General features: G+C 41.3%; 1 protein-coding gene across 2 annotated transcripts in view; it reads left to right on the top strand.

Moving 5' to 3' along the window:
- The window catches only part of LOC139480527 (poly [ADP-ribose] polymerase tankyrase-like), an 80,254-nt gene that overhangs the window by 54,558 nt on the left and 10,736 nt on the right, over nucleotides 1-14,960 (top strand). For both annotated transcript variants that reach the window (XM_071263620.1, XM_071263621.1), the window contains exons 35-46: nucleotides 1,056-1,158; nucleotides 1,879-2,137; nucleotides 3,481-3,736; nucleotides 4,337-4,608; nucleotides 5,476-5,645; nucleotides 6,633-6,738; nucleotides 6,947-7,116; nucleotides 7,756-7,900; nucleotides 9,460-9,581; nucleotides 10,813-10,909; nucleotides 13,231-13,408; nucleotides 14,206-14,313. In XM_071263620.1, coding sequence (XP_071119721.1) covers nucleotides 1,056-1,158; nucleotides 1,879-2,137; nucleotides 3,481-3,736; nucleotides 4,337-4,608; nucleotides 5,476-5,645; nucleotides 6,633-6,738; nucleotides 6,947-7,116; nucleotides 7,756-7,900; nucleotides 9,460-9,581; nucleotides 10,813-10,909; nucleotides 13,231-13,408; nucleotides 14,206-14,313 — 1,986 coding nt within the window. The remainder of the gene's footprint in view (nucleotides 1-1,055; nucleotides 1,159-1,878; nucleotides 2,138-3,480; nucleotides 3,737-4,336; nucleotides 4,609-5,475; nucleotides 5,646-6,632; nucleotides 6,739-6,946; nucleotides 7,117-7,755; nucleotides 7,901-9,459; nucleotides 9,582-10,812; nucleotides 10,910-13,230; nucleotides 13,409-14,205; nucleotides 14,314-14,960) is intronic.

Here is a 14,960-nt window from a genome sequence, read left to right as displayed (position 1 = left end):
GTGTGATTGTCATAAGTCTGTGGTAAAGTATTGGAGTTACAATCACCTTAGTGGTGTGATTGTCATAAGTCTATGGTAAAGTATTGGAGTTACAATCACCTTAGTGGTGTGACTGTCATAAGTCTATGGTAAAGTATTGGAGTTACAATCACCTTAGTGCTGTAACTGTCATAAGTCTATGGTAAAGTATTGGAGTTACAATCACTTTAGTGCTGTGACTGTCATAAGTCTATGGTAAAGTATTGGAGTTACAATCACCTTAGTGCTGTGACTGTCATAAGTCTATGGTAAAGTATTGGAGTTACAATCACCTTAGTGGTGTGACTGTCATAAGTCTATGGTAAAGTATTGGAGTTACAATCACCTTAGTGCTGTGACTGTCATAAGTCTATGGTAAAGTATTGAAGTTACAATCACCTTAGTGGTGTGACTGTCATAAGTCTATGGTAAATTATTGGAGTTACAATCACCTTAGTGATGTGACTGTCATAAGTCTATGGTAAAGTATTGGAGTTACAATCACCTTAGTGATGTGACTGTCATAAGTCTATGGTAAAGTATTGGAGTTACAATCACCTTAGTGGTGTGACTGTCATAAGTCTATGGTAAAGTATTGAAGTTACAATCACCTTAGTGGTGTGATTGTCATAAGTCTATGGTAAAGTATTGGAGTTACAATCACCTTAGTGGTGTGATTGTCATAAGTCTATGGTAAAGTATTGGAGTTACAATCACCTTAGTAGTGTGATTGTCATAAGTCTATGGTAAAGTATTGGAGTTACAATCACCTTAGTGGTGTGATTGTCATAAGTCTATGGTAAAGTATTGAAGTTACAATCACCTTAGTGGTGTGATTGTCATAAGTCTATGGTAAAGTATTGGAGTTACAATCACCTTAGTGCTGTGACTGTCATAAGTCTATGCTAAAATATGGATCACCTTAGCGTGACAATCACTTTGTGGAAGGAGGCCCTGGCCCAGCATGAAAATGGAACAAACTTTTCATAGGCCTAGTTATTGCACATTAACATTGACACAGTTTTTATCCATTTCAGAGACCCCGGGGGTGTACAGTCCCAAATATACAGACTCCTTTGATCGAAGTGTCATGTCTGCTGCGTTTTGGAAGTCCTCCAAACCATTTGATACCGACCTCACGTAAGGAAGTGTTTCTATAATTCCACACACATTGGGTACACTGCCCAACAAGGATAGACACTAGCACTAGCCCACTTGTTTGAACAAGTTTCCTAATGTTAAAGGTATCCTAAGGGCTGGTAGAATAATTAACATTAGTTAGGTGACTGTTCCTATATGTGCTGTCACATTTTAGGCCAGTAAACTTTTCCAGGTTAATTTCTATCCCTTTTTGAATGTTTGTTAAGATTTCCTTTTTATTAACTAATAAATACCTGATGATTTGCCAGATCCATTTACCATCTGCCACCATCATCATCGTTGTAATTCATTTGATTCCAGGGACTAGCTTAGAGAGGCCTTAGATAGGCTTAAAAAGGTCATAAAATTGTTGGCACTTGTTTCGTATGAACCACAATTTTCCTTTTCCATGTCTGCTGTATTCTGGGGGACAAGTGGCTCAGTTGTATGAGGTGCCGCGGTCGCTGTGTAGAGTGTCCCATAGGCATATCAGAAACACATGGTATCGGGCTTAAATCCTGGTTCACCCTGATTATTTTTCAAGGTTTGTCAACACCATACCCATGCTCGTAGGCTTTGCCAAAGTTTGGAAAACTTCCAAAACCTTCATCACCTGGATCGGCCTTTCCTCCGACATAAAACTGACACACTGTTATATAACTGAAATACAGCTCAAAGCAGTGAAACATAAGTCTCTAACTGAACTGTATTCTCTTATAGATGGTGGATTCATGATTTGTATATGAAGAAGGGAACAGCTGATGTCCTGATTGACCGTCCGCTTCAAGAAATCATCTTCCGGTCTGAGGACAAGGACCCTCACTACTGGAAGAAGTACAACTCACCCAAGGTCTCCCCTCTCATCATTGTCATCAACCATAACAGTGTCTTCTTCACACAATGGCTACTGAAGAAAGGCGTCAATGTTAACATGGCAGACACCCAAGGGGTCACACCAATGATGCATGCTGTCAAGGTGGTGAGTTTACTTGCTTCGATTTAGGAGCTTTGAATAAGTGGTTATGGTGGGGTAGCATATAAGGCATCCTCTATATCTCCAGTGCTTTTCGGTAAACCTACACTTACCCTTCGATCCATTCCCGTGGTTCTTCAATCTCATTAAAATCAGATCTAAGTTCTTGCTGCTGCTATACAAAGATCTGAGGACATCCCATTACGGGTCACGTCAGAACGAACTTTTGAGAACTTTGACCGACCACTGAAATGACTAACAAGAAGTCGGCATCAGCCAATTAGAAAGCTGCTTTCTCGTGCTTCACGGCACACGTTTCAACCTGGCGACTTCCATTTCAGACTACACTTGAAAAATATGTTGACATAGTTCTCGATTAAAATTTTAAAAACTGAACTTATGAACATCCAGGGAATGTCTAATATATGGTTGAGATTGTATGGCAGTGCTTCACACGTACTGTGCCACGCCTCCTTCGTTCAAATGTTTCTCCCATGGAAGCAAGAGATAGACGATGATTTTGACGGAATCTTTGGTACGGGCCGTAACTAGTTCAAAATCCATTGTGTTAACGTTTTCGAGGTTGCATGATTAGAAAACACATTCCGACTGTCACTTTCGTGATCTGGTAAGCGACGCTTTGATTGGTCGGATGAAAGGTCGTTCTGACGTGACCAGTAATGGGATGGCCTCAGATCTTTGTTTAGTGATAGCGGCAACTAAGATCTGATTTTTATGAGATTGGTGGTACTTGCAATCTCAAATTATGGGCCCTTGATTTTCATGAGCCAATTTGGTTTGCTACACTACACAGTCTCACGGACCAATCAGAATGCAACTTACAAACTGGCTTCAATGGTTGGTGATATCGACAACATGGCAGCCACTCCCATTAATTATGATAGAGTTTGCAAGAAATTCAACATTAGAATTCTTACTGACACACAGAAGAAAGCCCTAAAAAAACTTGCTGCTTGAAAGGATGTCTTCATGTCCATTAACCTTTAGCCTGCTGAATTGTTTTCACACTTCTTACCCCTGCCTGCTGGATTAATTTCAGCATAAGGTGCTCTAAAGAGAGTGGGTTCGACACCAGGTGCACATGAAGTGACACACTCTGTCGACTGGGTTTGACATTAGTGTTGAGAGCTTTAAGACTGGCGTTGGCAAATCTTCCTTCACCCATTTTCTTCTTCCATAGGTCAATGTTTGTTTGGTCAGTAAAATGTTCATGAAAATCAAGGGCAGGTAATTTGAGATACAGAGGATGCATCTAAAGTGATTGAGATGTTCTTGAAATCTGTTCAGTCAGCCCACTATTTACAGTCACTTGGGGACTTTCGTTGTAGAATGACGTGTTCATTGTGAAGACGCTGATGAACTACAACTTCGACCCTGAAGCTAAAGATGATGAAGAGACCAAGAAACCACTCAAGGAGCAATCAGCAACAAAAAAGAAAATGCATGGTCGGATCTTCAAACTCAAGCGAAGTGTTTCAAAATTGTCACAACTGTCAAAGGAAGATGATGAGAGTGATGAAGACTCAGAAGAATCTGAAGAAGAAGAAGAAGCAGAAGAAGAAAAGAAAAAAGTAGACAACAAGAGTGAGTTCCATGATTTCAGGATTTTGAGGTTTGGTGTTATTGTTATCTCTTCCTCAATGGAGAGTATACTGTAGACTTTGATGTTTGCTTAGAGATTACTCACTCAGTAGGTCAGAGGTTTTTGAAGCACAAATGTACTGAAAATAATGACCATCCCCTAATGCTTTTCATATGTTTGGATGACCCTCCCCATGCCCTTGTAAACTTTTCATGACCCTCCTGTAAAAGACAAAATCCTAAAGCATTATTTATTTTTCATAAAATGTTCATTGTTTCCGGAGACTGTTCAGTTAATGCAAAATTATGTTGTAATCATACAATTTCAAACAGTTCCAACAGCGTCTGGAATTCTGAGGCCAATTCATATTTCACCCGTGAAAAAAGACAAAATACCAGAACTGGGGTACTTCAGTACGGTTTTATTGACATTTGTTTCTGCTGTTATGTGGTAATGTCTTTGCTTTGGTAACAAAAGTCAAAACTCATTGCTGTGTATAATGCTCACACCCCTCTACACACCTGTATTTTGGGAAGGAAATACAGTCTTTACCAGTAAGTGGAAACACTGCATATTGAAGAACTCATCTTTCCAATTTGTAGAGAAGGAGTACAAGCCCTACAAGAAGGTGAGCAAGGTGAACCTGAACGCTGTGGACATGAATGGCTGGACCGTGATGCACCATGCTGTATGCCCCCTTTCCCATGGCACCTTCGATAATGATGAGATTGTGTTCATTCTGGCCAAAGCTGGTGCCAAGCTTAATGGGAGGAACAAGAATGGCCACACACCTCTGGATCTGGCCATAAATAATGGTGCCTTCAAGGTTGCCCGGATGCTGCAGAAACTGGAGAATATCAACGAGAAGAACATGGTAAGAAATATCAGTGATAATCATGATAATGATTATGTATTCATCAGGACCCATGTCGTCTTTGTCAAATTGTCTAATTTTTACCCTCTTCCCACCCAAAATAAAGTTTTAAATCTGGAATTTCCGAAGATAAGAATTCAGACTGTGACAACCCATCATCCAAACCCCCACTATCCAACTAAAAACAAATATAAATTCCTGGATCCGCTTCTGTATTACCACCCCACCCTCCTACTGTATTACCACCCCACCCTCCTACTGTATTACCACCCCACCCTCCTACTGTATTACCACCCCACCCTCCTACTGTATAACCACCCCACCCTCCTACTGTATTACCACCGCACCCTCCTACTGTATTACCACCTCACCCTCCTACTGTATTACCACCCCACCCTCCTACTGTATTACCTCCCCACCCTCCTACTGTATTACCACCCCACCCTCCTACTGTATTACCACCCCACCCTCCTACTGTATTACCACCCCACCCTCCTACTGTATTACCACCCCACCCTCCTACTGTATTACCACCCCACCCTCCTACTGTATAACCACCCCACCCTCCTACTGTATTACCACCTCACCCTCCTTCTGTAATACCACCCCACCCTCCTACTGTATTACCACCTCACCCTCCTTCTGTATTACCACCCCACCCTCCTACTGTATTACCACCTCACCCTCCTACTGTATTACCACCCCACCCTCCTACTGTATTACCACCCCACCCTCCTACTGTATTACTACCTCACCCTTCAGTATTTCTTCTCACCCTACTACTTATTATTTCTTTCCAACGAGTGAGATTGTGAATGTGTGATGTGTGATATGTGATGTGTGATAACAACACTGATCTTTCTGCAGAAACTGCCAAAATATCAGTCCAGCACTGTGACGGACAGCATGAAATGGTCCACCCCTACTCCGTCTTTCCATGAAGATGCTGAGAGACTGGTTGAGAAGGTTGGGAAGCCAATGGACGTTGAAGAGGAGTATGTAGCCAAGATTGACTCCAACTGTACTGTTTTCAATGGGTGAGTTCAGTGACATGATTAATCAAAAGTCCCCTATTATGTTATGATTGTTGATGTGATTGTGTGTAAAGGTTAAGAAGAGAACTGTTATGAATATAGAACATGTGACAATTGTGCTCAGATTCCCATGTTGATACAGACGTACCGTAATGATGCAGTATAGAAAGGTTTGCAGTAATGAGGCCGAGAGGTCATAAAACAGGCCGACAGGAATAAGGTCAGTAAACAGGTCTACAGGAATGAGATTCTCCATAAATATATCTGGAGGAATGAGGTTCTACAAAAATGAGATTTTAGTAAACAGGTCTACAGGAATGAGGTTCCAGTAAACAGGTCTACAGGAATAAAGTTCTAGTAAACAGGTCTACAAGAATGAGCTTCTAGTAAACAGGTCAACAGGAATGAGGTGCTAGTAAACAGGTCTACAGGAATAAGGCTCTAGTAAACAGGTCTACAGGAATGAGGTTCCAGTAAACAGGTCTACAGGAATGAGGTTTCAGTAAACAGGTCTACAGGAATAAAGTTCTAGGAAACAGGTCTACAGGAATATGGCTCTAGTAAACAGGTCTACAGGAATGAGGTTCCAGTAAACAGGTCTACAGGAATGAGGTTCTAGTAAACAGATCTACAGGAATAAGGTTCTAGTAAACAGGTCTACGGGAATAAGGTTCTAGTAAATAGGTCTACAGGAATGAGGTTATAGTAAACAGGTCTGCAGGAATAAGGTTCTACTAAACAGGTCTACAGGAATAAGGTTCTAGTAAACAGGTCTACGGGAATAAGGTTCTAGTAAACAGGTCTACAGGAATAAGGTTCTAGTAAACAGGTCAACAGGAATGAGGACAGTAAACAGGTCAACAAGAATGAGGACAGTAAACAGGTCTACACAAATCAGAAAAATGTAAAAGCATTTAGACCTAACATGTGTAGAGGAGAGGAGTTTATGAAGTAGAAGGTTACCCTTGTTTCCGACTGTTGTGTTTTCAGGACATTGGAGAAGGATGAGGAACAGGACATGCTCTATGATGTCCTTCTTACCAAGGTCGACGTCAACTTGGGAGTGTATGGACTGTACAACTTTTACCAGATTCAGGTAATTGACAAGTTTGCATAGGGCCAGACTGGCCTTTGGGTGCATTGTTCCTTTGTATGGATTCCATTTGGTGCTTTGGCCCTTGGGCTTTTCCCTTGCTCAAAGTTTTGCCTTTTCAACCAAAACCTTGTAGTTGTGTTTTAATTATAGCATCTTGAAGTGGTTATGTCACTAAAACTTCAGCCACTTTATCCTCTATTTTCTTCAGCTTGTTCATCAGCCAGGCAAGGACCTGTTCATCCTGTTTACGAGGTGGGGTCGTATCGGGGACAGCGGACAGTATCAGCACACTCCGTACCAAGTGAAGGAGGAGGCTGTCAAGGAATTCTGTAAAATATTCCGGGCCAAAACTGGAAACAAGTGGACAGATGTTAAAAGGTTATTTTTTGCTGTATAAGCTTTGAATGTCTCTTGCATTTTCATGTTACTGCATATACTTTGGCAATAGTTTTTGAAAGATCATGAAACAAAATGGAAAAGAATATTTTTTTCTCCACTGTGGAAGGGAATAATCAAAAGGAAGGCACAACAATTCACTGTGAAGAGTTGTATCCTTTGGTCCAGCCAAAAAGTCCTTCATCTGCAACACTTTGGGCTTTAATTCAGCCTTAAACTCTGTGTCCTGTGACTGTTCAGAGCAGTGTGATGAAGATGTAAATTGGAGGGGAAGGAGTCACTGGCAGTTTGCATCATGTTCAGTGGTGTTGGGTGCTGCTGTACAGAGTTGCATCCTTTAGCTGCCAGGATCTGCTGATTGTGGATGTGAATCCCCTTGATAATGATCCTTAACCTGTATTCACCATCTTGCTCATGCAGTAGTATAAGGAATGGTTGTTCTGGAACACACTGTCCGGTTCAAGACAGAGTGGTCCAGGACCCCCATTCCTTATACTACCCATGGGTTTACCAAAGTAATGAACATGTAAGACCTAATGCTGTCCATTTAGCTGACACTTTGTGATAGTACTGTTAAAGAGAAAGAAAGCACAGCTAATTCTCTGTTACAATGTTTTGTAGTTTTGAGAACAAACCAAAGAAGTATCGCATTGTTCACAATAAGGAGAGACGTCAAGGCCGCACTCAAACGGATATTGAATTTAAGAACAAGTCAACCATGAAATCAAAACTGCCGTCCCATATCAGAGATCTTGTGGAGGAGCTGGTAAGAAACCTCACATGATGATGTGTCTGAATTTCTCACATGATTATATTTCATGAATTATTTTTTTTTATAAATATATCCTTTTAGGATTCTTGAATTCAGCAGAATTTTCTTTATTATATTGAGATTGGAAATATAACCAAACATAAATTAATGTTCATGACATAAATGTTAACTTTAATCAAACTAATATTAATTAAGATGACTTTGACTGAGGTTTTCCAGATTGATCAGTCGTCCAACTGCTGTGTACACAGCAAACACCATTCAAGACATACCAGGGTTGTTTTAATGTGTATTGGAATAAACGCAAAAGTCACACCTCAATTTGCACTTCCCTGTTGATCTGCATCAGCTCTGACCAAAATGAATTTAAGTAGACACTTTACCATAACATGCATAAAGAACACTAGAATGCAATGTGGTAGTTAGTTTTGCACTCGTAGCTCATGGACGTAGCTCAGTTGTCTGCTTGTCGGTGTAATAATCCAAAAGTTAGAGTGACTGAGTGAGTGAGTGAGTATGGTTTTACGCCGCTTTTAGCAATATTCCAGCAATATCACAGCAGGGGACACCAGAAATGGGCTTCACACATTGTACCCATGTCGGGAATCGAACCTGGGTCTTCGGCCTGACGAGCAACGCTTTAACTACTAGGCTACCCGACCGCCCCCCCAAATTAGAAATCTTAATGAATGCGAAAAATATGGGGATCCATCTTGAGTCCATTAAGGATGTCGCTGGTCTGTTATAAGAGTGTTATAAGTATTTTTATTATTTTTATTATCTAATCTAACTGTCCAAATGATAAAAAAAAGGATAAGTGTATGTTTTATTGCTGTAGATGCACTTGTAAACAAACTGTGCAAAATTCACCCTTTACTATAGAGGTACACAGGGAAATTAGGGCTGGGGTGAGTCCAAACTAACTAGCGGGGAACCTGACCCCTATTATCCGACCTGACACAGGTACCCGCTGCAGGTCTCAAGAGTTGGGTACAAAATGTCTGATTGGGAATAGTTTGACCGTAGCCTTGACAAAATGTATTTAGATACACGTATAAAACTATCTGTTCATGAATACACTGAAGTTGACGAAAGTTTTATCTTTATTCAAACATGTAAAGATCAGAAAGAAATGCGAACATTAGTGACTTGTAGTGTAACCATGGAGGCCTAGTAATTTTTGTCATTAAACAGTATATCATGTGACTAACCATGGGTCTTGGTAGTCCTGTGGGTACCCGGGTCCTTCTCAGTACCCACCTGACCCGAGTACCCGAGTTACCCGTCCCAACCCTAAGGGAAATCATTCAACAGTTTTGCATAAAAGTACAATTAATATTATCTATCTCATACACTCACACTCACACACACTTGCACACTCACATACAGCACACACAGGCAACACACACATACACACACGCGTGCATGCACGTTACTGAATAAGAACAACATTAAGCCCCATTTTGCCTCACCTTTGAGAAATGGCACTTGTGTGTTAATCATGTGAGGTATGAACATTTTAGGAAGATCTTATCAATAGCTTTTATTCTCAGACCAATGTCAAGTCCCTGAAGGCAGCTTTAAGCAAGGAACCAATGGACACCAGCCTGATGCCGTTTGGATGTATACAGAGAGACCGCCTCCTCAAGGCCAGATCCCTGCTCCAGAAGATAAGGTAAGTTTGTAAGGCCGTCAATAGTATTTGAAGTGTTTCTCTTCTCCGTGATCAATGTAATATAATCAGGAAGTCTTCTTCCAGTAAGCTCTGATTGATGTTGGAGTCAACTAAAGCATGAGGTGACCAGGCTTGGTTTGTTTATTTGTTTGTTTATTTGTTTGTTGTTTCATCTGCACTCAGCAGTATTCAAGCTATATTAGGGCGGTATGTAAATAATCCAGTCTGCACCAGACAATCCAGTGATTGATGTCATGAGCATCGATCTATGCCTTTGTGACCAAGACAGCGAGCCTGACCACATGTCCAGTTTGTCACCTCTTACGACAAGCATGGGTTGCTGAAGACCTATCCTACCACGGATTGTCATGTGTCTCAGGCTGGTGACAAGACTAGTTACTTGTTATCATGCTGCTGTGTTGTGGTTTGCTCGGTCCAGACTAACTTATTTACAGGAGTTACTGGAATATTGTTGACTACTGTGTTACTGTTTAACGACATCTACTGACATTATTTAGGGGCCATTTGATATTTGGGAGTAGGGTGGTTGGAAGGGGTTGGGGAAATGGGTCTATTCCTCACAAAGCTGGAAAATATATAATTTGACTTCAGGTTTTACAAAAACAAGGAAATAATTGTTCACTGGACCCTGTGTTGTGCCCCCCCCCCCCCCCCAAATTGTTTGGAGTTCCTTTAGAATTCAACACCGCCAGTACTTCTTTGGGAACAAACTCTGCCAAGTCACATGTCACTGAAACAAGCAAGGAGTTTTTGTGAGAATCCATCTGACTGGGACCCAAGACATTTTGGTTGTTAGCCCGTTAAGTAAACTGACAGAGCTATGTCCACACTGTTCAACTGAGTGCATGTGTAAGGCTAATAGGCCAAGACCCAGATGGTGGGAACATAGCATGAACTAAAAATGTCTCCAGGCAACAGACATTGAATACGCTTCACCAGTACGCTTAAACGACAGGATATTTAGTATTTCATTAAAACCTGTACCCACTTTCTAACTGCTGAGGGGCGGTTGGGTAGCCTAGTGGTTAAAGCGTTAGCTCGTCACGCCGAGGACTCGGGTTCGATTCCCGACATGGGTACAATGTGTGAAGCCCATTTCTGGTGTCCCCCGCCGTGATATTGCTGGAATATTGCTAAAAGCGGCGTAAAACCTCACTCACTCACTCACTCTAACTGCTGATGTTGTGAAGCCCCTGATCTTCTGTTTCAGTGTGCTCGTGGACGAAGTGTCTGATTATCGGGCGATCAATCGGTCAGAGGACCAAACTGTGGAGAAGAAGGAGAAGTACCAGGCTAACTGTGAAGAAGTAATGTTCCAATGTGTTGTAACTTTGTCTTCATGCTACCATGAGTACTTGCTGATGAAATCAATTTTTAAACTTATGCTATCTCACACTATGCAGTTCTCCCTTTTTTTTTAAATCCTTCTGTGGCAACATGCTTGGAAAATGTTTCCTGGGCCCCGTTCCACAAAGCGATCTTAGTGCTATGTTGATCATAAGCCTATGATAAAGAATGGGTGTTACGACCAACTTCGCACTAAGATCGCTTTGTGGAACAGATTCCAGCTTCTAAAAATACTTACCCAAACACATCCCAGCATCACCATGGTTACCACCCAAACAAATGGGTCATGCACTGTAATCCCATGCATAGCAACCTACACCACATGATCACATGACTACCCCTACCACATCATTCTCTTTCTCATCGCAACACATAGAGAGGTGTTTTTGGAATATTAGAGAATACATTTTTGTTGTTTAATTTGTGGTAGGCTACTTCCTTATTGATAATAACACCTACGATACTAATAAAGAAGACAGGAACAGACTAAGTTCAATGTCTGGACTGCTAACTTGTAGACATACAGACCCACAGGACCATTGCTGTGACTACCATGGTCTTTGTTCATATTCCCACCTCTTTGAGGAAGCCTTTCCTATTTACCATATTCCATAAGCATAATATTGAATGGCAGTCTAAGTCTAAGGATGCAGAACATGGTCCTTCCTCTCAAAGGAGCTCAATCGTGTTCCCAAGTTGTCTGTCTCTTCCACTGTAAGCTTTCCACCACGTGCTAGGCAAGAACATAGAGTGGTTTGCCTGCCCGTGTGCTCTTGCGATCCTCGCCGCACTACAAACTGTGTGCAGCCGTGAAAGCAAAGGATACCATTCTGGGCAAGGATACATCATTCAATGCAGGGATGTTTTGCATTTCACGTGTCAGGATTTTTCTCTGGGTTGGAATCAGCACAGACAGACCTAATGCGAGGAGGTCAGCACTCTTTACCTACTGTCGTAGATGTGACAGTGAATAGATCTACATGGATTTATACGTCAAAGCGACCATCCCCGCATCCTCTAGCCTGTTAGCTGTGAGAGAATATTGTAGCAGGGGTAATCATTTCATTATTATTTCTAATAAAGATTTAACAAACCAGTCATCCACTTTCATAATGTGGGAAGCTGTTTCTCGTGGTTTTTTTTAATCTCATAATGATCGTTTTATGTTGCCATCAACAACCAAGCGCCATTTTGTGAATCGGTGTATATAGAATTATGAACCCGTGAGAAAAAATATCAGCTGGAGCGAAGACTCGCAGTTTGAATTCAGTATCGTAAGCATGGCGTTTTCGTTTAAAACTCATGATGAAAATGTCAGTCAGTAAAAATATACCAACTTTTATAACCCCCTTTACACCACTATTGTATGTTAATCCAATTGAATTAAATAAACTATCATACTATGAACACATTGAATAACCATCACTTACTCACAGGCTTTTCCAGTTTATTAAACTAATCTCTCGAAAACAAAGGAATTAAGCCCCTACTCCCAACACGATCGCTAAGCACCCACAACTTGAAAATGTTTGTGTAAACAACATGACAATACCAATCGGCCCGTTATTATCAATGCTCATTTCCTTGTGTACCATGTTGCTTTAAACAACAGGAAGCAATCACAGTGGTCACCGTTTGTGACGTCACAGGAAACAGCTGATCACATGTTTTTGCAAATGACGAACGGAATAACTCGCCGATACAGTTGTTTATTTGCCTCTTTCAATAAAGGTAGACACTTGTTCACTATCAATTTATGAACTTTGCAAAACATACTATCATGAAAGTGTATCCCGTGGATAAGCAGACCCCTTTCTACAGAATCTTTTTTCTTGTCCTCAAAATTCGGCTTATACGCGGTCATATACGGTACACAAAGTATGTGATCTCCATTGTTGTAGGAGCCTCCCTGGCTTGGTGAGTTAGATGCTGCCTTTGTGTGCTGGCAATTAAGTGCCTCACTCTGAGCGTGTGGGGTTTGAAACCTGAGATGGGACACCACCCAAAACAATTCTAGAATTTGCGTGTGAGGTATTGTATAAGTATATAAATGTACAATTTATTGGAAAATTTTGATTTTTGCTCTCTACTTAGAAACTGTAATCCCAAATATAACATATGTTACTATGCACATGCTCATGAGTTTCACGAAAGTGCGAATAATGTCTTTGCATCACTTTAGGCGTCCCTCCCACATCACGTTGACGTTCTGTGACATTACTGAAATACTGTTTGTAGAGGCATTAAACCCAAACCACTCACTCACTAATTATCATTGCAGATAGCTAAGCTCAGTAGTGAGTACTACCAAGTCATACCACAGGTTGGTTTTGCTTATGAGAAGATTCGGCCACTGGACCAGCTCCATGATCTGAAGAAACAGATCCGTCTGGTCTCCAATCTCCTGGACTATGAAGTAGCCAGCAGGATGCTCCTGGGCGCCATGTACAGAGAAAAAGGTCAGGGTCATCATATGACAAGGGGGCCCGGGTGGCCCAGTTGTCTAAGGCGCCGCGATTCGCTGTGCAGAGTTGTGTCCCATTGGCACGCCAGAAACCTGTGATTGTGGGTTCGAATCCCGGTTTGCCCAGATTATGTTTCTAGGATTGTCAGCACCATACCTGTGCTCATGGGTTTCACCGAAGTGGTGAATGTCCGAGACCTGCATCACTTCGGGGTTTCCACCCACATTGAGCTGACACGCCACGATATGACTGGAATACTGTTAAAAACAGAGTTAAACCCAACTCACTCAGTCACTCATCATATGACAATGTCTGCACTGTCCTCCATAGGCTGTTGGGCGGTCGGGTAGCCTAGTGGTTAAAGCGTTCGCTCGTCACGCCAAAGACCCGGGTTCGATTCCCGACATGGGTACAATGTGTGAAGCCCATTTCTGGTGTCCCCCGCTGTGATATTGCTGGAATATTGCTAAAAGCGGCGTAAAACCATACTCACTCACTCACTCACTCCACAGGCTGTTAGTTTTTGTGTATGTGTATCTCATACCAAGCTTCAGAGAAAGTGGAAAATATGAAACTGCAGTTGGAGAAAGCAAAAATAAGTTTTCTGTTGTATGTGTAAGATTATTATAAAGACTAAATTTTGAACTCTGCTTTTGGTCTTGTAATATAGGAAGTGGAACCTTACCGTGAATTATGATCAATCGCCTTCGAAATACATGCGATGGTTCTGTGCGTTAAGAAATAAAACATAGTCTAGGGTGCACTTCACTTGGTGATGTCTGTTGTTCCAGAAGTGAACCCTCTAGACTATGTGTATCAGTCTGTGGGATGCAGGTTACAGCTGTTGTCTGAAGATGTTGTGGAGTCACAGTACATCCTCCGCTACATCAACAACTCAGGTAAGGAGTGATTGCTGTTACTGTCACGATGGCAACATCTTTGTCCTTTATATAAGTCTCTGACATGTCAAAAGCTTATTTAGCTGCCCCCTGAAATTACTATACAGGGTGAAAAAACATTTTGCAATGATTTATGATGGACTCAAAATATGTAATAGGTGATCAAATGGCAAGGTCACTTTATTATGAAGGTAGGAAAAAGCCTTGTACTTAATGTGATAGCTGGTAGAAAAACATGGACTTCAGTACCCATGTACCATGTTTTCAAGTAATGTGATTTAATTATATTATCAAGGAAGGTGAAGGCATGGGAATGTATGATTAAACGTTACACTACAATGCTCCGAAAATGAAGTCATTAAAACAGAAGTGCTTGTAACTTGTTATTAGGGTAGCTAGAGCTTGATAAGATATGGGATCAATGGTCAACATAGATATTGGTGAGGTCAGCTATGATCTGATTTGGAAAGTCAGAACGGTTCTTTTTATACATTTCTGGTGCAAATGTTTTGGGGCATTAAGGAATAATCAACACAAAACAAGGGACGTTTGGGTATTTTCCACAAAACAAACTATTAATGTTTTTCACCACTGCCAATGAAAACTGTTGATATTGGGCATATTTCTGAACAAACACTTCATTTAAA

Source organism: Haliotis cracherodii, unplaced genomic scaffold (genome assembly GCF_022045235.1).
Source record: "Haliotis cracherodii isolate W230 unplaced genomic scaffold, xgHalCrac1.p SCAF_4, whole genome shotgun sequence".
NCBI classification, from domain to species: Eukaryota; Metazoa; Mollusca; class Gastropoda; order Lepetellida; family Haliotidae; genus Haliotis; species Haliotis cracherodii.
This window is presented reverse-complemented; position numbering and strand designations above follow the sequence as displayed.